The sequence below is a fragment of the Battus philenor genome, unplaced genomic scaffold, assembly GCF_028537555.1.
Source record: "Battus philenor isolate CCGP_79_NKW_IND1 unplaced genomic scaffold, ilBatPhil1.0.hap1 SCAF_26, whole genome shotgun sequence".
NCBI lineage: Eukaryota > Metazoa > Arthropoda > Insecta > Lepidoptera > Papilionidae > Battus > Battus philenor.
In genome coordinates, this window is record NW_027181689.1 from 4,550,880 (window position 1) to 4,576,344 (window position 25,465).

At 33.8% G+C, this 25,465-nt stretch overlaps 1 protein-coding gene across 3 annotated transcripts in view; it reads left to right on the forward strand.

The window, feature by feature from the left end:
• The window catches only part of pan (pangolin), a 204,652-nt gene that overhangs the window by 80,352 nt on the left and 98,835 nt on the right, over nucleotides 1-25,465 (forward strand). For all 3 annotated transcript variants that reach the window (XM_068768720.1, XM_068768722.1, XM_068768721.1), the window contains exon 3: nucleotides 10,778-10,841. In XM_068768720.1, the coding sequence (XP_068624821.1) occupies nucleotides 10,778-10,841 (64 nt within the window). The remainder of the gene's footprint in view (nucleotides 1-10,777; nucleotides 10,842-25,465) is intronic.

Here is a 25,465-nt window from a genome sequence, read left to right on the forward strand (position 1 = left end):
AAATTACGTGAAGACATTTGAAAATAAATAAATAAAGTCAAAATGAAAAACACAATATATTATTACGGAGCCGTAATAAAATAACATAATGCACTGCTTAATTGCGTATAAATACCTCAAGTGCGCGTTTTAACGAACGATACCACTCACTTTCAACACCTTTTCGCATTAAGAAGCACTTTTTTCAATGAAACCCATTAATATATATAAGTTACTATCAACTATCGTGTCGATCACGCAATATATTAACACGAGTGCGTTTAAGTTTGAATTTTATTAAAGCTGAATTATATGAAGCCCTTACGTGCTATCGATATGATCATATATATAGCCTATACATATTCGATCACTGCTCTTGAGGTATATTAAAGTTATTTCATTTGTTTCGAGTTAAGATAAAATTTATGTTCGCCTACATATATACTACAAAATTATAATTATAAATCAGCACAAAATCTATGTAATAGGCAGACGGAATATTTAAAATAGAATATTTGTCATTAATTATTAGGCATTTGCTTCAAATTAGTTCGTTTTTTTGTATTTTTTTATAGTTTTTTGATTTTTGTAATTCAGAAGTTTTTTACTGAGTAATTTCTATACAATTACTTGTTATTATCTGTTTGTTCCCTGAGGTTTTAGTTAGTTTTCCTTTTGTTCTTGTTGTTAAAAACAAATATAGTTAAATGAAATTAAGTGTACCATAAATGGTAGATGTGACTGCCTTTAACGAGCCGCATTATAATGTGTCATTAGTTTTTTATTATTACGGATAATGCTGTTCATCGGGTTTGATATGTTTTAGCTCTAAAAGCACTGCATCCAAACCTCGTTCCAGAAACTAAGCTAGAGGGAAATAATTTTTTTCAGCAAATTAGAAGTATATATTAATAATTGTTACCTTACAGGTGGTCCTATTGCAAATAAAAATGATAAAAAATATATTACCATAACTTAGTTCAGTAATACCTATGTAATTATAAATGCAAGCAGTTAATAACTGGCCAAAATAGGTTTTTAAAACATTAGTATATGTAAAGACCCATCAAACGAATTCTAAGTGCCATAAATCATATAAGTATAATAAATCTACCGTCACATTATTGTCAGTTATTGCAAAAAAAAATAACTTTATTGTATAGGAAATTAATGTATTCTTGACCGTTTCATACATACACGCGTTTTGTTGTACTTTTTTGTCTACGGTTTTGTCGGCGGAAAGAACGCAAGGCATGAAACGTAGTTCTAGGTAAGGAACATGTGTCGATCAAATACGATGCTATTTCAATACCATTATAGCCGCTGTTTAAGGCATGGTTTATTTACGCACGCGCTGCGGACTAACGTACGATCCGGTGAAAAAGCTACTTAACCCGTACTTATCAAATTGATCGATAGCCTATGCCAAGAACGCTCCACCTTTCAGATATCCTAGGAAATCGTTTAAATTACTCGCCCGTAATTAAATGTGACATTTAGAGGGGCCTTAATTGGTTATTATCTGCGACGGAGACACGTGCGGTTGCAAAAAAATCGTGTACACGACAAGATAGCGTTCGTTAGAATGATAGGAGGTGCATTTACTTGTCTTCACCAACTTGCGATTGATAAACGCGTTAATAGTCAGCTGAGTAGTTTGACGGCCGGAGCCGGACTTGATTGTACCTAATGAGTCGATTCCACAGAGAGAGGATACGCGGTAAAATCATTTAAACATCTCAACGTTGCATTGGTGTCTACGTATAGGAGGTAAAGACTTGAGCGAACGCCTTCACGCATTCGGTAATGGGTGGACACGCAAGAAAGTTTTTTCATCTGGCATACCCTGCTGGTCAAGTTGACATTTGCAATATCCGCGGGTGCGGGTTCAAGGAGGCAGAGCGCGCCTTGCCTAGAACCTTTTTTCAGATAGCGAAGCTCGACGGTTCCCCGAGGAACCTCGGTTCGGATTGCTACATATACACCGAACTGTTAGGCCGCTCTTAGCTTGGGCGGGTACTCTATCGAGTGACTTGGCTCAAGGACACCCTTGAGGGGACATTGGCTTAGGCTGTCACTTGTCGATAATACCCGTTTAAAGGTCTGATGTGACTGACATCTATAGAGTTATTCAACTGCTCAATATAGCAGCTAAAATTTAAAACTGATTTGTCTATAAGTATTGGTGTGAGAAATGACTTATGAGTATACAGTCCTAGAATGCTATTGTTGTAAATATGTCAGTACAAAGTCTAAAATTTTAAAGGATATTTTACAACCGTGTCAAAATTAGACGAACTTCTAGGTGCAAGTTTGTACAGTAAAAATAATACTGTAGTTTTTTGTACAGTGTATTACATTTTAATCTAAGAGGCATGTCTCAAGAAGTGATGGCATGTTGCTGTTGAAATAGTAACGATTACATTTAATAATTTTTTTTTTTTGAAAATAATATTGGATGTTAATTCATAGTGTTCCATTAGGTATTATTGTTTTTTTTTTAACATTTGGGGAAGTTTTACATCTCATTTACGTAAACACTTTATTATATTACAGTATTATGCCCACCTCTAATAACAATTTACGTTTTTGTAATTCGTTTAAAATTGTAACAGTTAACGCATGTATCGAGAGGTGTTATTTTCAATTAAAAAATCATAAGTTAAATGTTTGGCTACTAAACAAGGCTGTTTCCTTATCTTTAACAAAATACGTAGGTATCCAATAAGCGGAACTCGATGCTGACTTACAATTAAACAAAGTGTTTCTGTTAATAATCAACATTATTTCGTTCTTATCTGATACAATACTTTATCTGCCCCATCTACACGTTTGTTCAATTTAAATTATATCTTGATTTGCGTACACATTTACGATAAAATGTTTTGTCTAAGGTCGTATTCACTTAACGCATCCTTATTATTAGTGCATGTAATTACATTTTTATTAAAAAAATGACGCAATTGCATAAATAGTTTTTTAATAGTACACTGATACAAGAGGAGATATATATAACATACCTCATATCTTGTCTCTATCTATTTATAAAGGTTTTTTTTTATATAAAAGTATTTTCTATCACCTTGTATAAATTGATCACTCTGAAATATGCAACATTATTTTCTATTGGCATGCGATAGGCAAATAAACAAATAACATATGGTAGTACAAAGTCTGTAGCAATAGATAGTAAAACATTTCTGAAACCTTTGATTTTTGAATTTGGATATACATTTTATTACACGGAATATTATTTTATTAAAGGGTGAATGCATTTATAATTTATAATAAACAATCATCGGTGTATATCAGACAACTTTAAAGTCTTTGTAACAAAGCAATGCCTTAAAACGGAATAAGCTATGCTTTTAATTATTCGAAGGTAAAAAACGTATTTCTCATCCGTAATAACTAACGTAGCTAGAATTTTTATAGAAAAATCCTTTCGGCGCTAAAATTAAAACAATGGTAGAAAATTACACCGCGTTATTAACGTAAAAGAACTATTGTTTAGAACAAAAGACGCAGCGACCGTGATATTAATTTCAGTTGCATGTTTATTTTAATGTTCGCTCTAATGGAAGTCGACCTTAATTTTTTATGTTTCGCTACATAGAACGTTACATATTGGATTATGTGTTACCAACTAGCCTTAAAAGGCTATAACAATGATGCCGATATATATTCTGCATGTGTTTATGAACTAACAGTATTTAAATAAAATACAGTTGACAGCAAACGAGGTATACATTAATTACTTCAAAGTTTTTACTCCTATAACCAATTACTCTGTATTTTGGTGCATATTACTGATACAATTTATGTTCTAAGAAAATTGCATCTACAACATAGAAACTTTCTCTATCCATCCACAACAAAATGTTGAGAGTTATTCGGTAAATTAATTTCGAAACGAGGCGATTAAATAGTTCTCCTCTTTGTTGCGTCCCATCGGTCCGGTGTCATGTCGAAAAAATTTGCCCCACTACAGGAATTTAATCAAAGCCGACGCCGGAGCCGATGTACTATGGACTGCCGGCGTTACTATTATCTTTAAGCACTTACATTTATGCTTTTGGGGTTTTTTTTTTGTACTAAAGTTATTTAGATAACTTAAAATCTTAATACGTATACATTTCCGGATAAACAAGTGCTAAGTGTATTTTTATAAAAAGAAATTATTATAATTATACCACTTTGTATTAATTCTTTATAAGTTTCGAGTAGTAGCAGCATAATGGAGAAAGATTTGTCAGTTTTCCACAACGCCACCGCTGCTTTTCGATTACAATGGGTAGGTCTGGGTTCGATTCCCGGAAGGTCGCCGACGCTGAGTTATTTTTTTATGTCTTAACATATGACTACGTAACAACCACTTATACAAGAAGAGTTTTAACACAGTAGTGTAGAATTAATTATTTTTGCTATAATATAAACATTATTCCAAAAGTTTAATCACTGGCTAATACATTGAATATAGTGATATATTAGTGAAAACACTCATCAGCAACATCATTAGCGTGTAGATATCTCGTTTGTTACCTAAAGCCCTTGTCAAGTTGAACCTACCGCGAAACAACCAGCAGCCGTTGCCGCCCGCCTAAGTACACGTTAGACTCAAAAATCTTCACCGCTTCAAGCAAACTCCTGTTGTCGAATATGTGACGCATTAACTTAAAGAAATAAATTACCAGTTAGAGCTTGTCTAATGTCCTGGTTTTAATAAGTTCGGATACATTCTTCTCTTCAGCCGATAGACGCCATCTGTAAGCCATAATCCTTCCTTTAATCGCCACAATAAATGATCTTGGGCCATCCGCATTTGGCGACCTTTAATATGTCGTCGGATCCCGTGGGGGAGGGGGGGGGGGGAGTCTACCCACGCCGCAAAATCGCCGTCAAATGTATTGCTACTTTACATATATGCTCAGGACCATTACGACTTTTATGTTCCCACCATAAAAATTACAAGTCTAATACAAAAAGCAATGAAAATCGTATACAATTGTACACCGAAACTAAAAGCTCTGTGGTATAAACAGTTCATTAACAGTTTAAGATGGTTAATTAAAATAAAATGCAAATTCATACTGGTTTCTTGTTTTTAAAAATTAATTTTTAAAACATTTACATATTTCGTTAAAAAGATTTCATTTTTATACATTCAATTTAATCACAATTTAGTATTATTAATCGGTGTTTTAGTAATTCAAGCCTTTACAATTTGCGTTTTTAATTATAATTTTTGGTGTAATATAGAATAATATGTTACTTAGTTTTAAAACATGCAGAATGATTGGTTATAAGTGTAAAAGTTTTAAGAGTAAATGTATCTCATATGCTGTCAATAAGGATTTGCACGTCCTATCCAAAAATTAATCGCTTTCTTCTTCTTCTTCTTCTTCCTTCCCTTTTCCCTTTATTTGGGGTCGGGTCTCCTTATCACTTTGCGCCAGGCCACTCTATCCTGGGTTGTCCCTGCATCAAGTTGAAGGGTTTCCAGTTCCTTTCTGATATTAGACCACCACGTAGCTTTTGGACGCCCTCTCCCTCTTGGGAATTCTGGGAGGCTTAAGGCAGTTTTTACCACGTGGTCATCTGGTTTCCGTTGAATGTGGAATTAATTTAATCAATTAATTTAATTTTAATTAATTTAATTAAATTAATTTAATGTGAAATTAATCGCTTTAGATATAATAAATACAGTAATGATAATAAACTTAAAATAAGCTTTTTAAAATTCGAATTTCTATTCATTAAAATTAATTTTAGTTTACTGTCTATGCAAGACTGCACAGCGGTAAAAATAAATTGATGTAACAAATTTTACAAGATTGGATATAGGTGTAAAAGCTTTGAAGGTTTTTGCTGATAAATGAGCTTTAACTTTTAACATCTATTAATAATGTGTATTGATTTTCCTAATAAACATCTTATTAAATAGTTTTCGTTTATATTCATATATTTAATTATGGCTGCTCTAGGTTATGTATAATACAATAGAAAAGGCAGCTCTTATATTCCAATAGCTGGCTTTTTGGCTTCCTGGGATGATAGTGATTGTGTCGTCATGTTATTTGTCTTTACCATAAAATATAGCGTTGACAGCGCGGGAAAATTTCACGCCGCTATTAGATAAGGTAGTCGGAAGACGCCAGGTGCAGATCGGTTCCAACCGGTCCTATTGTAAATCTATGAGCGAGGCCAATTTGCATCAATGGACGTCTGATGATGATGAAGATTGGTCAGCCAATTTCATATAGAATGTTTAAACAAAGTCAACGTTTCGGTGATTATCTATTGAGAAAATTTTTGTTTTGCGTAGTTCACAATCAATTCCGTGTTGGATGTTTTTTCTCTTTTCGCCCCCATCAAGTTAGCTCTTCATTCTTAAGCACTATAGGGCCACTTTATTCCGAGCGAAACATGGAACAATACATTGACGGTATATGCGGCTATTCACAGATCTAAGTGAAAAGGCATTCTGCCTTAGTATTTCCAGTGCTATGTATTTTATCCTTTAGTACAATTTATAGCGCTTTAAAGATTTAATATAATGAGTACGGTGTATGTTTTTTGTTTTCATTATCTCCTAACAAACGCAGTAGTAAAAGATAAAAGTTCACTGTGTAAAACGGCTTCAAAAAGTTAGTTAAAATATTTAGTATTTTATTTGACACGTCTGAAATATTAATGTTATATAAACACAACCTTTTTTATACTATACATGATGATAGGTTTTTTTTTTATTATTAGGATTTATATTCCAGCCTTTGTTTTTACAATTACGTTTAATATTTTCGAATTAATTCTTTGCTTACCTTTTTGCATGTTACAATGTTGTCAATGTCTTTTAAAGTATTTACTGACTTAAATGGTACACGGTTGAAATCAACTAATTTTTATAATTATTTTTACTTAAATCATTGATGTATTGTTTGTTTTAACGACGCCCTATAAATGTTCAGTTATTGAAAATGTTGTTCGTGCGACCATGTCCTACTGTATATTGCCATCCTTAAGTTGTACGCCAGTATGTGTGCGGTGGTTTCTGCATTGGCCACATCGATTAATCTTGCGATCGCATCTCGAGTCTCTTCGACGTGATATTGCTACCACCGCATGATGGACACTGTTACATAGCCAGAGGGTGTCTCTTGTTCGACGAGAGTGATTGGTTATAAGTATAAAAACCTGTGAATTTATCTTCTCGTCTCTTTCTCTTTTGCAAACAATGCATAATTATAGTACAGCTTACATGGTATGGTTATATCCCATGGTTTCAAAAATAATCACTACAGAATGATAACGGGTAATAAACAATGTTTTCAAAATCCATTCACAACATGTTTAGTGCTACCAAAAGATAGTGACATGTTGCATTCCAATAGAAAAATTAAATTATCGTAACATATTTTACAGTGTTCAGTTTATACAGGGTTATCCGAAATATGTGTTAAAGCTTTAGAGCATTTTGCTGACAAATAAGCTGTAGATTCAACCACATGCTTTGACACCTATAATCAATCATCCTGTACGATTTGCAAGTAAATTGGGACGCATTTCGGTAGTCACCAACATCCTTATACTCGTACCTGTTTTATTGCCGTAAACCGCACGTTGTAAGTCCATGATACCTGCGAGGCCCGATCATTTTCATTAATTAAAAAAAAAGCTCCAGCTGTCGTCTGCGGTTTGGTTGATAAGATCAAAAACAAAGCAAAACTCGTACAGACAATGTTAGAGTATACATTGTTGACGTGCGATTATTGCACATCAAGTTAAGAACAAGTTACCTCAGCCGTACCTGTTTAACGGTGTGCGTAATTATGCCGCTACATTGTCTATATTAGTCGCAAATTGCGTGTTATGACCGATTTAATAACTTCGTGTTATTACATATATTAATATCAGAAATATAGCATTTACACTTAGAAAAGTCAGTCTAACAGTGTTAAAATAGCCCTCTGTTAGTCGCACATTTCTATGTAAAACAATGTTTATGTAATATAAAGATGCATTTACATGCGGTATATTTTTTTAACAGTGTCATGTAAAAATTACTGCAATATTTCTATATAGTACTATGATATTGCTGTAAACGTATTTAAATTACTTATTAATATATTTTGTTATAACTTGACTAGATCCAATGCACTCAAACAGTAAAGAAAATTATCGGATAAGTTCTAGATTATTCTTGGATCGACGGTCCGACAGTTACGTAACCTTCAACCAATCTGCCCTGCACCATTAGTTAGGGGAGTCCCAAGGTTTCTGCAGTCGGAATAATTACTTAACGTTTTTATTCTTTATGACGACAGTAGTTTTTGAGTATGGATGTTAAAAAACATTCCGTTATTGCTGCCATCAACATTGTATTAAAGAAAATAGTATATATAGTGTAATATATTTATACATTGATTTAGTTATCGATCGAAAATTAGGAATTTAATACGGAAACGTTTATAATAGGTGTTGACGTAAATAGCTTAAAAGACAGATGAGTAGTTCATGTGTCAATAACCACTTATTCTTAATCGATAAAGCTTATATCATAACTGCTAACGATCTTGCTCCGCAGTTTTATTGCTTCATGGTTGACGTAAATAAAGAATAAAACTGTTTTTTCTCTCTCCGTTATTGCGTGGATACACAGGTGGTTTCACTAATACATTGGGGATACTCGTTATCCTTGATTTGGTATAAGTGTCCGAGTGGGGTAAACTGATTCGGGCTCATCCAATTACGACCCCTTCGCTATAGTAGCTGCTAAGTATTTGGGGTCTATTCTACACATTACAAATAATAAAAGGAAGATTTGCTATTAGTATTTTTTATTTGTAGGTGTAATTAATTTTGGAATATGTGAATAAACATTAAAATTATTTAGTTAAAAGAGAGTACTCTTTCAAGCCTTTTTTTTCTTTTAAGAGCAGTGGTAGAGGATTGAGACTTGCAATAGTAGGCCACGGGTTCGATTCCTGAGATACAAACTTTGCACGTTAATTATATAGAATTGTTCACAAATAAGTAGGCAAAGGATGGGCAAGTGTGGCAATTATGGTATATTCCTCACATATATCTTTGGGGAGTTTGGGGGAGAGTTGGCGTCTATGGGCTGAAACAACGTCGACTCATAAAAAATGAGAATTACTTTACCTCAATATCTTCCTATGACCACTCATGCATTTTTATTGTAACATTGTTATGCACAATTTAGTGCTTTTTGTTCTATTTGTTTCTATTGACTGGCAAGTGATCGATGACAGATTTTTTGAGAAATATGGAGATAACTTAATGTATTTTTATGATATTGACAGCATAACTTTATAATATATGTAAAAAATTAAATGGCTTTCTCATTTTTATTGTGTCTTATTATTATTTAATCTGAAAATAATAAAGTGAAAAAAGAGAGATAAAATATAAAGTGTGGTATTCCAGATACTAACAAAAGTAACTGAGTCTTTCAATTCTCTTTCTATTACTCTAAATAACCTATAATCAGATTGGTGTTGAATAATTTGAATATGTCTACGTTGAAATAGTACAGTAGTAGTATAATTTGTTGGATAGGTACAAAAAACCCTATTGAAAGAGTTAAGTTTTTAATCTGTATTAATAAAACGCACTCTACCAAAGATTCAACGCGCCAACTTAACATTTTAGTTGTCTCCTTATAACATAAGCTGCTTGGCAGCCGAGGCTCTATTGAATGTAAATTCATCCCGATCGATACTGTCCCTGGGAAGGATTTGAATGGATTACGCGTATGTTCGGTTACTTCTTAATGGAATACTGTACCTACAAGTCTGAAGATGGAAGCAACCTTACCTACCAGACTGTACTATATTCAACTTGTACTATGTTTCATTTGTTAATACATTTATTTCGTAGTACATCTGCCTGCAAAAACCTTTAAAACTTTTACACCTATCCAATCACTGTGTATAAAGTGATCACTCGGAAATACGGTACATTGATTTATTTTTTGCCAATTATCTGTACAACGTCTGCAGCGACAGATAGTAAACAAAAATGAATTTTAATAAGTATTTTTTGCAAGTTTGAAAAAGCGTTTTATTAATATATAAATAATTTATTATTTCTGACAACTATTACACTCTAGACAGGGTATTTACCGCGCATTAATTGACAGCAAGAGTGCTATACCTTCACCACTTCCAATCATTAAATGTATCTTCTTCAGCATTATGTTATGAACAAAATTAATAAAGTCTAAAAAAATTATTATACAAAGGAATATATTATAATACAAACAACTGATTAAATTGCATATTTAACGAAATGTTAAAATTACAAAAAAAAAACTGTCTAGTATATCTATATACAAGAAATAAATATAACTGTAGCAAAATCTCAAAGTTTACTAAGACAAGATGCTCATTATTTTCAAAGTATTAACATAATATTCTTTACAGTATAAGTGGATACTAACAAAAGTTACAGAATAGCCCCCCTCGGATATCATTAAGGTGTCGAGATTTCCAACGGGCGATTGGGTTCGTAACATTGTAGACGGAGGAAATTCGGTTATTGGGATTAATGAAAGCGGAAACATTCCGATTTGTTATGTCCATTATCGTAGTTTGATATTGTCCGGAGCAAAAAGTCGTATAGAAGAATGAATTAGTTGATAGGGTCGACTGATTGTGGGCCCTTCGTTATTTTTTGTGAAATGTATTTTGACTGCTCCATGACAGTGGTTTTTTTAAACTTTATCTTGCTTATATTTTATGTAATGGTTTTAATAAATAATTTTATTTTGTTTCAGGAAAAGTCGGGCGAACCTTATTCGGGGAAATTGTCGGTGAAATCTGACTTAAGTCCTGTTTTTGGTAAGTATTTTGTATTTATGCAATACTGATTAGTTCCTATTTTTACCATATATGATAGGTTTTTTTTTAATAAGTTCATTCCATAAATTATCTCATTTGTAGTAATACTGATGAATTAAATTAAGACAAACTGTTGCATCATCATTATCGTTTCTACAGTAGGATGTCCACTGCTGGAGGTATGCCACCTCCATAAATTTGCAATAAGATTTTTAAACAGCCTGCATCCTGGGTTTCCGATGATCTTAACGAGGTTGTGTGTCGTTCACCTTTTGGATGGACATTTCACACTGCACTTGTAGGTCCGTCGTTTTTTCGCCAGAACCTTAATGCTTCTGCCGTCACCAAATTTACTCGCTATGTGGCTTGCCCTCCACCATTTCAGGTTTCTAATCAGCTGCTATCACTATGATTAAAAAAATGTTTTCTTAAGTTACCCGATCATTTAAATTTCGACACTATTTTAGCGTGATCATGACGTTTTTGTACCGATCCTTACACAATAATGTCGTAACAAAAAAATAAGATGATCTATTTAACTATATTAAATGTTGCTTATATCGAATATGACAGGTATAGTTCATGCTCGGATACCCAATTATCGATCTTGTATGACAAGTTGAATGACTAGTTTAAACTGTTATGGGTACTGATTTGTGTTTGGTTCTTTGTCGATGTCAATATTTACTAATAAGCATTTTGGGTATTTAAAACCATCCGTGGTTCAGTACAATAACGAAGGTACATATAGTAACACATATTTCTTTAATTAATAAATATTAAGATTTTGTGAACTAAAATGTTATTGTATATTTTACATAATATGTAAACATCGTCATTTCAACCATAACATGTTCACTATTGGTCATAAACCTCCCTCATAGATTAAAAAAAAAAAACAGTTGGACTCGGCCCTGCATCCAGCGTCTTCCGATGACATTAACAAGATGATAGATAGAAGATATGATTTATATTGATTAGGATATTTTAATACCGATTTTAAATTCCATAAATAAAGAAGAGAAAAAATTAAAAACGAGAACACGTGTAATGTTTAACTGCACTTTTATCCTTATGCTCTACAATCCGTACTCTATATAAATCGTTGTCTGTAGTGATGTTAAATTGATTTCTGTGAAACTACGACAAGGTGGGAATTATCACCGGGACTTAATGCCAGAGCTCGCCTCGCGACCATTACGTGAGAATTATGTGTGTTTTATCGCCAGCTTATAATCATCTGTCACTATCCTTACAATATTTTCGTATAATTTCATTCGACTCCACCTTAGACTAAGGACGTTATTGTTTCGGATAAAATATCGATAAAATTTTATAAACATTTTCGGAAATTTATATATCCAAAAAGATAGCTTATAAATATGCAAAAAGTCTCCATGTCACCGATTGTATTTATTTTAGTGTAAAATTGAATAAAAATCATATCCCAGCACAATTTTATGCAGTATGGCAATACTTTAAACGTGGGATGCATATAGTTTCTTACAATTTTGACACGGGTAAAAAGTTTAACTCAATTTCTTTAAGGTTACGGATGAATTCAGTTACCAATAGAGAGAACGAAAGTGACAAATCATTATTGCGTCTAAGCAATGTATAATTACTCTCTAATAAAATTAAATAAATGTATTTGGTTTAAATGCCAAACATGACTGCCTTAATATATGCGACATTGACGAAGAAAAAATACACGTTTATGATGTAAATAAGTTAATAATCCCTAAATTTTTTAAAGTATTTAATTAAACAATTTTGAAAAAACAATATCAGCCTTATCAACACAATAATATTATAGTGATTACTCACCTAACAATAAAACGGTCTTTAAACGTTCTTATATTCGTCGTAACAACATCTTTTAAAATCTGAAAGGTCAGGTAATGCGACAAGACACACATATATCATATGTTTACTTGTGGGTTATATACGAGTTTATTCTCATCAATTACTTTTAACGCTGAAATGATTTTTCGACGCAATCGTGCTAAAACCTACATTGTTATAACTTAAAAGTTTCACTTTAATTTTGGTCTCCGACGAACTCACTGGTTTTTCTATTATCACCCTCATTATTTTTATTTTAGCCGCATGACGTCCACTAGATACAGGCATCCACTAGAAATTTCCCAAAAAGAACGATTGTAAGCGGCATGCTGATGATTAGGCAAATAAACGTTCTAAGTTGCTCTGGCTGGTCTGTGATATTCACTACAGAATCTTTAGGCCACAGTGACCATCTATTCTGCGTGCTATATGGCATACTTATTGCCAATTAAAGTAATATTATATTAATGAAACCGTGGGTAGTCGCTGGATACGGAAAGCGCAACGTGGCGTCTTTTGAGGCAAATCTATGCCTTGCAATGGATCTCTATCGGTATATATGATGATAATGATTTTAATTAACATAAATTTAATGAACAAGAAACTCTAATATCGACAATTTATCGTACAAATTTATCGATAATAGTGCATCTCTACAGAATCTCGGTCGAACGCCTCGTTATTTGTTGTTATTAGTGTCGTTTTTTTCCTATTTTTTTTTCCTCGGGATGTTTTTGAGAACCGGTTACGGACTCTAATCTGATCAGTTCGCCACGACCCGAGCTCGGTACCGGACCAGGAAAAAAGTATAATGCAACTGCTACACAGTCAGCAACTATGCCATTTATACGATTCCAATCTCAAACTTCTTTGTCTTAAGAAGTTTTTTCTTTGCGTCTCATAATGTGTTTGTGAGTGCAAAGAACGATATTTGTTTGTATTGATCACCCATGAACTTCAGTAACATTTTTTTCCAAATGTTTTGCGTATTTAATAAAACGATTTCGAGGTTAATCATGCTTCTGAGTGCATTTTAAGGAAATTGGCTACATTTACATTAAAATTAACAAAACTTTAAATCGTTGTGCCTTTTACTTAAAAACATTAATTTAAAAAAAATCTGCAGCTCTAAATTGAACACGCTAAGTGTTGCATCAATAAACGGTAAAGCTTATAATTTTCTTGGATTGGTACAATCTGTAATTCCATGGTTAGTCTATGTGCCATAATAGAATAATTTTATTATTTTCTTTGTAATTTTATGTTCGTATAAACGTAGAATATTTTTCAAGGCACATAGTTCCACCGTTTTATTGAGTTATGACGGACTTCTATCGGTTAAAACGCTACGTTTTTTCTTGTCGCCTTTTGTCAAAACTTCAAGAAAGCATATCCATAGTTTCAATAGCATTGACTTTACATCTCCATGCTTTAATGTTGAACTATAGCTCCTGATCCGTTATTATAAAGACGCGAGCAGAAAGGCTCAAGATTAACATCAAGGTTAGCGCATAGGTGCAGCAAATCATCCCTTACCCGCTGACAATGCCTTATTAGTGTGATTTAAGGAGAGCGTAGTAAAACCTCCTCCAATGTCCAAATCTCCCTCTCAATAATACAGCTCTTCATGACGTCTCGTTCTCCATTATCGTTCTAACGAAGGTTGACAGTGAGTCGTTCCCCACTTTGATGGCGAGTTCTTGGCGCAGCTCGACCCAAGCTGTGCACTTCTCGAAGCTTTTTACTTATTTTACTTTTAACATTTTGAGGAATCTTCAAAACTAGTTATACAATAATAGGCGACATACGCAATGAGAGGCCATCATAAGTTTCGGTTTTTAGCACGATTTAGATTGTGTTAAAATGATCGACGATCAAAATCTTACATCGAAAAAACTGATTCAACATTTTTATGGCATATATAGGATGCATTGACAAAGTCATACAAGATATATACATATATAAATATAATAAATATTAAAAGTATGCGGAACTTCGTTCAATATGACTTTCAAGCAGCTTGCATTTTTTCCACCAGCTTCAATGATTTCAGAAGCGGTAGGGATGTTAGCGAAGCGTAGAACGTCTTCTGTCGACAAGGTGACTGACTAACTTGTCGCCAGGAGACGCCTACATACAAGCCGCTTTCTGCCGGCTCTATTGTAAATCTAGAGCGGAGGCTCATGTCTGACAGTGGACGTCGTACGGCTGCAATGATGATAATTAGATAAGTAAACTGTATAAGTTTCCTTGTAATCCCATAAAAGTTAGTATGCTAAACAAGCGACCTATCAAACTAAAAAGATGACAACTTTTCAATCTAGTGATAAAACGGATCTCAGTTCCAGTGTCTTAAGTCGCTTGCAACTTAAATTCCAGTGTAGCTGTAAATGAAGACAGGCAAACAAAATTTATTAAATACTTTACACACCTTAAGACGATGACTTAATCTTAAATCTCCTTAATTCATTCCATAAATAACAAATGTTTAGTTCTTCGGTATAGTAATATGATATTCAAAACAAATTAACCCATAACTCATAAAAGTTCGATCGTTGTTTATTTTTAAAATTTAAATTAAAGCCGCGGACAATAATCTGTCCGGGACTACGTATAGAGCGTTGGTATAATAATTATTGATAAATAATCATCATCACGATATTCCATTTTGAATTTGAACTATAATATTAATTCATAAGTTCATTATATGATGCATGTTGTTCATTACCATCAGCAACCGAAATTTTAATTTGATTAATTTAACACGTAATCCACGAAACGATTAATTTCCTGGCGGTAAATTATTTTGCACAATTACTTATTTTCATGGATTTATTTTGCTATTTTGTGCCAGTGGCAGTTCGATCTTTTAATTTTGCCTCAATAAACAGACTGATTTTTTTGCCACGACCTTCAGTCATCAGGAAGCGACACCTCCTAGACGAACGAATGTTACCGAGATAACTCGACGGATTAGCAGATTAACGTGTGTTTGCAGTGAGCAGGTCATTTAGCGCACAGCACAGATGGCAGCTAAGAATTGATGATTCTGGAATGAAGATCTCCGTTCGCTGGTCGTAGGAAGTAGCTGGATGGAGGCCTTTTTCTACCGGTCGTATTGGAAATCAAGAAGGAAGGCCTATCCAGCAGTAGACATCCGGCTGAAATGACATCGTCATTTCAATCAAATGTACATTACTATGATAAAGAAAATTGTTCATGAAATGAAATAAATACGTCGACGTCTTACTTCTTATAACATACTTAATCAAATACATTAAATTATTCTTTATTGTTGGCAGAACATTAGATCAAAAATATTTTAATCATACTCAAACTATTGAATTGGTGTGTAATAGGAAACAATAAATGTATCGATGTTATTTATGTCTCATTTAATTTAAAAAAAAAAATTTCCACTAATATTTTTGAGCCGGCTTGAGTGATAGTCCAAGCAGCAAATCAGCCAATTGACGTAAGACAGCGGCCTCTGGTAGAACAACTAATGCAATGTTTTAAGCCAAAGTTCCCGTGTGAACTTTTAGCAGAGATTGTTAAGAAGAGGTTTAGGCGCTAATGGGTATAACTTGTGAATCGAAACTATTAATGTTACTAAACAAAACAATGACCTAACGACATGAACAAGAATCAAATAAAAAGTTCTAGAAAACCAACGAAGGCACGAATGGACGTTGAGTGCAATACATTTTTATCAGTAAGGATACAAAAAAAATTATGTCGAGCAAAGAATCCATGGCGCTCTTGTATCATATCCGTTTTGACAAAAAGAGATGCTAAGAATTTAAATATATGAAATACTTTCCGGTCGCGCTTTTGGACTAATTATTATAAAAATAAGTATATGTGTTTGCCCCCAAATATTCTCATTTGGAGGAATAGTAATAGTATTCACTCAACAGCATTGTAAGAAGGTTATTTTGTCAGATCACAGACATTTCACATATTTAAGCTCGAAAGTCCACAACCACCAGGGTTGCAGGATCATTAGAGACTATTCTATGAGTAATCTTAAAAATAAAGTTTTACCTCCTATCATATGCAAAAACAAAATAACTTTATGTCAAGCCATTGCAACTTATAAATATTTCCAATGGAAAAAAAATATTTGCGCCTCTATTTAAGTATAAGCCTTCAAATTATTAAAAAGTGAAATAAATTTCAAAATTTTATTTTAGCGAATGACAACTCTGCTGCATGATTCGCTGAAATCCACTTACTGTACCGTTTGATTGATGGGCGAAACGCCCCAATTTATTTTTAATATATGCTCAAATAGATAATGGCTCTAAATTTATAGAGCCAGTATGATATAAATTTTAATATAGCTTTTAAAACGTCATTTACGGATAACTTGTCAAAAATATGAGAGAATTATGAAACGGGAACGTTCTGGAAAAAGTCTGAGAATCTTCTAGTCCGTAAATTTTATAATACAAATGTTTGCCAGTTGGCTAAACCGTGTGACTGTTTTATAAACATTAGTAATTATTTTGTGTTTTGCACATCATATCAACACATATCACTTAATGAATAGGCGGGGGACACTCTGTGGATAGACAACATAGTTAAGTTCCGACCAGTCATTGTGACAACTTTTGGGGAGGCCTTTGCCTTGCAATGAGCTTCTATCGGTTAACATGAGATGATGAACATTTGTAGCTTACGTTTTAGGAGAATGTTTTATTGCTGGACATTGGGCTCCCTCCATCGATTTCCAATGAAACCGGTTGAAAGCAAACTTTATTAAGCGTTTCCGTACGACTTTAACAATATGTTTTTATTTGGCAATAGCTAACAGTAAAGGCGTCAATCTTATTTTAAAAAGCAATCCAGGACCCTGTAAGGGGACTATCCGTAAAAATTGTTGACATTGCAAGAAAACCTTTTTTGTTACTTTCGATCATTATCTAGTTAAGATTATCCTTGTCGATTATCTCATACTAATTCTTTCCAAGTATTATTATCGAATCGTAAATAATATCTTTTATATTTTTATCGTCAACTATAGATTATCTAATCACAATCATAACAAAAATACTTTTAAAGTTTCGACTTAAATGTCCTATTGTCTTTAATGTAGACGTATTACGTTTGCCGTCACTCTTACTCTGTCCCGTGATAAGCGTCTCCGTCTCTGTCGCGCTCACAATTCGCGACTCACAACCAGTCTCGGCCTACCTGTCGTGATGCACGCTGTTTTATGTCATTATATCCAGCATCTAATTGGAACTTGATATGCGTTCACAATTAGACCGTCGTCGTTAGGAGATTAACGAGCTTTTTACACTTACGGCATGAGCTGGCGCAAGTTACGAGCGCGCGGTGTGAATGACGCCTTACCACAATACCTTTGATGTTACAGTATCCTATTCATATCATTGTGTTCTAAATGCTCTATATTCTGGCTAATATAAATAGATATGTGTTTATAAATTCTATTTTATATTTAAACTCTTAAAACAAGATTTATTTTCAGTAACAAAAAAATCAAAAGTTAAAAATAACTTTCATTATTCAAGTAGGCATTTACACTTTTGAATCGAAAATTATTTTAACATTATAATTAGTAAGCTACCAGCTCGGAATACTGATGCGCTGAGGAACTACAGTCTACACGAAACTAAACAGTTCCTTTTTTTAAATCAAATCTTGAAAATTTTAATTTGTTAATTATAATGTCAACCATGAATGAGTCAATAAACCAAATTCAACGCATTTTGATCAACTAAAAACTCAAAAATCGTTAATACTATAACATGATTTTTTAATAACATACTAAGCCTAAATTATCGCATTTAGGAACATTTAAAAAAATAAAATTTAATTCTATATGGAATTTGACACGGAATTCTGCAAAAATATTTCTTAAAATTTGTTTAAAATCAATGCAATCTTATATGTCGTAACATAAATGATGTCGGTACAAAACACATACTAAGGATTAATTAAGTTTTTGCATCGTGTATGCACATTAATATATTATGCTGCAAACGTTTTTCTCAGCCAAATCACATGGTACCCATCTGTCTAATAAATTTTTTGTCTCCGTCCTTTTTGGTCTGACCATGAACCCTTTACTGTACTATATAAATAACTGTCTTGATATCGCTTTTAAAAGTAAAATAAAATCTGACCAGTCATTCTAAATTTAAAAAATTTTCCGATTTAAATCAAAAAAGGTTTTAGATATTTTATTAAATTCTTTATTTTATTTGTATGTTATTCCGATTGATTATACTATTTTATGACAATCATATATTACTTATTTAATTAATATTCCTTAACAATATACAGCTGAACCGTAAGACGTCTACTGTTACACATAGGCCTACCTCATAGATTATTAATAGAACCTATATGAAGCGGCCAGCACGTCTTCCGGCGACCATAATAAAGTTGTCTCTCCTATACTGCGCTTGCCTGTACGTAATCCTCCAGAACCTTAAGGTTCCAGCGGCTATCTGTTCTGCGCGCTATGTGCTCTGCCAACTGCCAATTTTACTTGCGAATGCGATGAACTATGCCAGTTGGCCACTGTTCATTGATTTACTTTAATTTATTTTAATAGATGTTTATTTAAAATATTCCGCTTCAACTTCTAGCTTTTACTGTTGTGTATTATCAATTATCTATAAATCTTTTTAGGGTACGGCTGTGATTTTCCTTTTTATTATTCACATGTGTTTAATTTTATCTAATAATTAAATTATTTACTTTTAATTAAAATTGATATAGTTACATATGTACCATACTGTAACCATATTTGTAATCTCTTAATGTTTTTATTTAACCCTCCTTCCTAATGATTTGATTTAGTAGTTGTGTTTATTGTTAACATAATATTAAAATTTCTCACGGAACCACTACACCACTATAAACGATATAGACACGTATACAAGTCAAACAGGTTCCGGCGGCCGGACGGTGGTTTTTGTAGGCGATAAAGATGGTAATTGCTTTGCAGGGTGTACCTGTCAAGTGTTTGGAGCTCTGCGGGTCATCAATCACTCCGGCCTCTAAAAAGCCTTCTTTGTTTTTTGTTTAAATTATAGTAATCTCATACATATGGCCTCACGCTAACGTGTCTTGACATTTATAAGGACAATAAGTTTTGCTATAAGGTTTTGTGTTTTCACAGAATTTCTAAGGAAAATCTTTTATGCACTCAATTATTATGAATATTTTGTCGGTGTTAAATATTAACTTTTATTAACCATATTCTTTTATTTTTGGGAATGCTCACCCAAAATTCAGTGCGTTACCCTCTTCTTGGCTCAACAGGCAATGCTTGGGTTTTCTCTACAATTTTGAATCAGAAATGACAACTTCCCTAAACGAATTAAAGTGCGGATACCTTCAGAGGTCCACGGCTCTCCTCAATGCTATGTCGACATATAGTCCAGTAGATTGGCAAGTTGAATTGACAGTGGACAGACTATTTAGTGTGGATCAGATGGCCACCGGGGCCTTCAAATTTTGAAGTAGGGACCACGGACCACCAAGCGCAACCTAGGACGCCCGCCCACAAAGTATACAGATCACCTTGTTAAAATTGTCGGAAAAAGGCGGATTCAGGCCGCATCCAGCCGGTTTTATTGGAAATCTTTGGAGAATGTCAATGTTTAGCTATAAACGTCCTACGGATGAAAGGATGTTTCCCAAAATGTAGCAGGTGTCAATCTTAAATGTGTCTCAACAATGTGTGAATCGTTTTCTGTTTCTATGTCCTGGCATTATCAGATTCAAGACTTACGAGGTGCTACGGTGGTGTATTTCGTAATCCCTGGCCAGCATCAAATTGTCTTTGGCACGCTCACTCATCTTTATATTCGATAACTCTTTTTAATAGTTTTAATTCTGAATTTTTAAAAAAGTATTTTGTACCTCACGTATTAATTTACCGATCCCTACATAACTGTAATCTGGATAAACTGACCTGTAGATAATTCACGGTATCGGATTTTATCATTTATTGAACAAATAATATTTTCTCTGCTACAAACCGCAAAAAACACGTAATTTTACGAGACCGCAAACACGTAAATGTGACTTCACGTCCGGCCGGGGCTCGAACCGGGGCCTCCCAGGTAGAGATTTTTATAACGCTTTATCTAAAGTCCCTTCGAATGTTTCGATTTGAATTATTTATTAAAACACTTCAATTACTTTATTGTTTTTAGCTTCATTCGTAATAAAGTTTTATAAGCGAGGCACGTGTGTGGTTTTTTATATTGGATAATATTTATTGTATTATTATCATGATTTTATATCAGGTTTAATTGCATATTTATCACGGCATCTTATTCTCAAAGAAAGCCTAACTACCTAAAACTCGACTTCATCGCGTTACTGAACCTTTTTACGGGCAATATTTTATACGATTTTACACTTGGATCCCAGATAATTTTCAAAAACCGCCTTTTGCTACCTTTACACTCTAAATGAGTTCTTAGAATGTAACACATTTTGGAAACGATGTATTTGACTCCAGGCAATTTAAAAATTATTTTACGTATTTAGAAAAAAAATAATCACGGAGAGTTTTTTTTCTCCCGTTCTTATCAGATCTAAGGCATTTATTATAAGAATACTTGATAAACTCACCTTGACGTCAATATAAAATGTAATCCTTACTAGGTTTGTATAATTTTTTTTTTAAATTTGAATGCGTGTTTCGGTTTTACAGGCACAGCTACTAATGTTGCTAATATCTAATAAAGTTTTTCCTTCAGCATCAAAATGTTGAGCGTCTGTTTTAAAGGCATACGCCTTCTGTCATTATTCGTGTAACATACAAACTACATGTCAACACCTTACCGCCTAATGATAGTAAATAATATCAAAATTATAACTAAACGATACGACTGAAATGATAGACGTGTGTATATCATAAGTGTGCCTCTAAACTTGTTAATTATTATTCTTGATCCAACACTTCAGTTGTAGCCTATATACCACAGCGGCACACATGTAAACAGTTAAAAATTAGTTTTAACCATGTGTAACATTCGTGTAAATCTAAGAAGTCATTATATAAATATTTCCTGATGATTTAAAACTAAAAATGTCACAAAGACTCTTTATTTTTCCTTTCTACGTTATCTTTTTATTAGCACGTTATTTTCGGCGTTTGATATTAAAACATGTCTGCATATATTATATTAATTAAAAGGGTCATATTTATTTACACATAATCCATTATGATCTTTTAAAAAAAAAATGATCTGTCAGGGACAACTGCACTAAACATTTTTACGTTGTTCTCAAATTGATTTGAGTCTAGTTACTAAAGTTATTAGCTTAAGAACAAGCTGTTATCTTATGACTCACAGCGACCAGCACAGATGTAATGCTGCATAATAATTTGTTCGATATAAAACCTTGTGCATCACCGTACTTTTATAGTGTGTAGTATCAATCATTATCTATTGTAATCGTTACATTACTGTATTAAATAAAAAATGAAATAAAAAATATTCATTAAATGTACTTAGTGATGTATTACTTTATATGTATCAATTTATAATTTTATATTTCGCTCGCCATTTACAATCATGATGTGTTATCAGTACATCATTTAACAGATTATAAAAGATAATTGTTTTTTTTTTAGTATTGATGTAATACTTTCCGTGAGACAAGGTCACTATTAATCTTAGTGACATATACCCTTCAAGGATTAAAGATAGTAGGACGCAGATAGCGCTTGGCACCAATCTTCTATTCTGTATCCAAACTCGCAGATTCTCTTGGGTCTCAACTCGTGACGTCGATATGTAAGTCACTAGACTGTACTTTCTATGAAATGTTCAGACAAGTGTTCGTGAAGGAACATGGACATCACTTTGAACTCACACGCGCAACGCTGAAGAGAGACTCATTAAAGTAGATTGAATGGCTCGGGACTCAGAGATCGCCCAACGCAGTTAGTGGGATCAGGTAATGGAAATACATACAAATTGAAGAAGTAGATCTACGACTTAGTTGTGAAAGAGCCGAAATCTTGCCCAATCGGTAACTAAAATAATTCCATTAGCTCATTCTTACTTAGTTACTCGTTTCTCATAACGTACGCGTCCGCGAAATCGTAACGTATGTTATGTCTACATTAAAAAAAATATTTTTATTCATATATAGCTGCGAACACACCGGTACTGGTTCCGGGAACTAGTGTACTCCTGACAAGAATACGTGCTTCGTGATACGTAAGATAAGATGTTTATCGAACGTACTTAAAGCTCAATGTCCTGACTCACCTTTTCGCGTACGTGCCGTCCCAAGGAAAATGAGTAACGAGGCACATCCAATAAAAACGACGTAAGCGGGCTATTTTTTAATTATCAAATCTGCCTGAATAAACTCTTACTAAGATATCGACACGTAAAGATACATTTATAGTTCATAAAGCTCCGCGTTCTATGAGAGAGGTCTGCAATAGACAGCCTATGGAAGTACTGGTGTTAGTATGACATTATATTTATTACTATTAGTATGTATCGTTTAGGTTTATATATCAGGTGACATTTTTTTTCGCGTCTTTCTCCTATACATGTGAAACTCTGTGACTACATATTAACGATACGCATCAATTTTATGTCATTCATATTACAAATAAAGTAGATATAATATGTCAGACTTATATAAATAATAAGTCATGGTGGGCTTTCTTTAAAAAAATATATTGTGTGAACATTACATTTCACACTTTTAAAAGTGCACAAATACAACTGGTTACTAAAATAAATAATGAAACAACCTCCAGAAATAATGCACGAATGGTCACAGGTGGCTTCGTTTATTCATCACCTTTAATGTAAAGATAAATTAAATTATCAATTAAACAAACGCTTAACTAGTGGGAGGCCTAATAACTGCGCGTCTCCCGGGTCGTGGTCGCCACTCGAGAATCTTTCAAACCCCGTGGTCGTCGGATTTACGAGCTATGTGTTACGCCTACTGCCACTTTAGACGGGCAATATTTTGAGCTACGTCGGTGACTGGTTCTTCTATGGATATCTTCATTCTGATTCCATGTCGTACCGAAGTTTCGAACATAACTCTCTCCGTTGATCAATTGAAGGACTCTTGGATAAATAAATAAAAATATATCATCTCGTTTTCTTAACTATGAGGCAAGATAATTGGGAAAATGATTTATTCCCCCTGCTTACCCTATCATGATTCAAATAAAGACGGTAGCCAGCTTTCTAATCGTCCTACGGTGTGACTTTCACTACAGGCGCACGCGTGTACACACAGAAAAACGTGTGTACGATTGTGTTTAATACATATTACACGGCGAGCTCGGACCGCGTCAATATTTGTTTAGGTTTCAGACCTACCGCGGCATAGATTCCGAGAACGACTAGTGGGGATCTTATTGAATCACGGTGTACGGTTTTATGGGAGAGGTGGCTCGTGTTGTGCGCCGGGTGATTTGTCACGCGATATTAGTTTCCTACTGCACACTTGTACATCTAGCTGAAGTAACTTAGTAAAAACTTGTAGTGTTAATGTTTGTCTTTTACACGCGCTCGGAAACGATGCTAGAAATATAGCAGCCTAGTGCTGTAACCCCCAACATTCAATTAATATTTCTTGTACATTAGGGATATAGGTATAAAAGCTCTAAGGTGAATGTAAAGCTCATAAATCACTAAAAATCTTTTACGCCTATTTCCAATAAACTTGTATAAAGCGATCACTCTTAACCCTTAATTAGGCGCATGGGGTCAGGGCCACTTGAAATTCAAAAAATTATGGCTTACAGTCTTCAGAGCGTACTAACGTTCTTTCTAGCTTCCTCACTCCACCCAGGGTACGCGAATTAGTCACATCCAGAACATTATCGCATGTGCATGCATCGCTGTCCTTTAGAGAGCTGACCCCATGCGCCCAGTTACGTTACATTTTTTGGCGAAGGTAAGTTTTTACTTTGTGATTTTTTTTGTGTTTATATTAGTATATTGTTTACTATTTATCTTTGTATGTGTGTATTTTGATACGGTATGATTTCTTTATGTATTTTTGAGTTTTTTCTATGCTTTTTCTTTTTTTTTTTTAATTGAAATGCCTAACGACAAACAAGTATTGCAATGGCTGGATGAAGTGCTTGATGAAGAGCAAGATGTTGCTGCTTCGGATTCGCAAGACGAAACTTTAAACGATACTGTAATTGATAGTGCTCATAATTCAGAAAGCGAAATTGAGGAGTTTGAACATATCCAAGACATCGGAAGACGGAAGATAATCATTTTTTATCTCGAAATAGTCAGAGAAATGGCCCGAAAGTGAAATGGTGTAAAGTACCACCATCGAACGCAGTAAGGACCCGAGCACAAAATATTATTTTACATTTACCTGGAGTATAAACATATCTGGCATTTGTCATACACAAAGCTAATATTGAGAAGACTTTGACATATTCAAGACGGATTTTCTTGAAGAAAATAGCTGCGGCACTTGTGGAAGATCACCAAAAACGTCGCATACAACTACGTGCTGTACCAGCGACAACAAAAAAACGGCTCTATGAAGTTTATAAGCTAAGCTAAGCGCGGGCGCTGTTCATCATGTCCTAGAAAGGACGACAAAAAAGTGCCAACAAAATGTTTCAAATATCGTAAATTTATTTGTCAGCAACACTCAAGGATTTACTGCGTCGGATGCAGAACAGAAGATTCCGCTGATGAGACTGAATAAACTTTATTTCTTAAGTTGATCTCGGCTATGCCAAAAAAATTAGTTTAAAGAGAGGT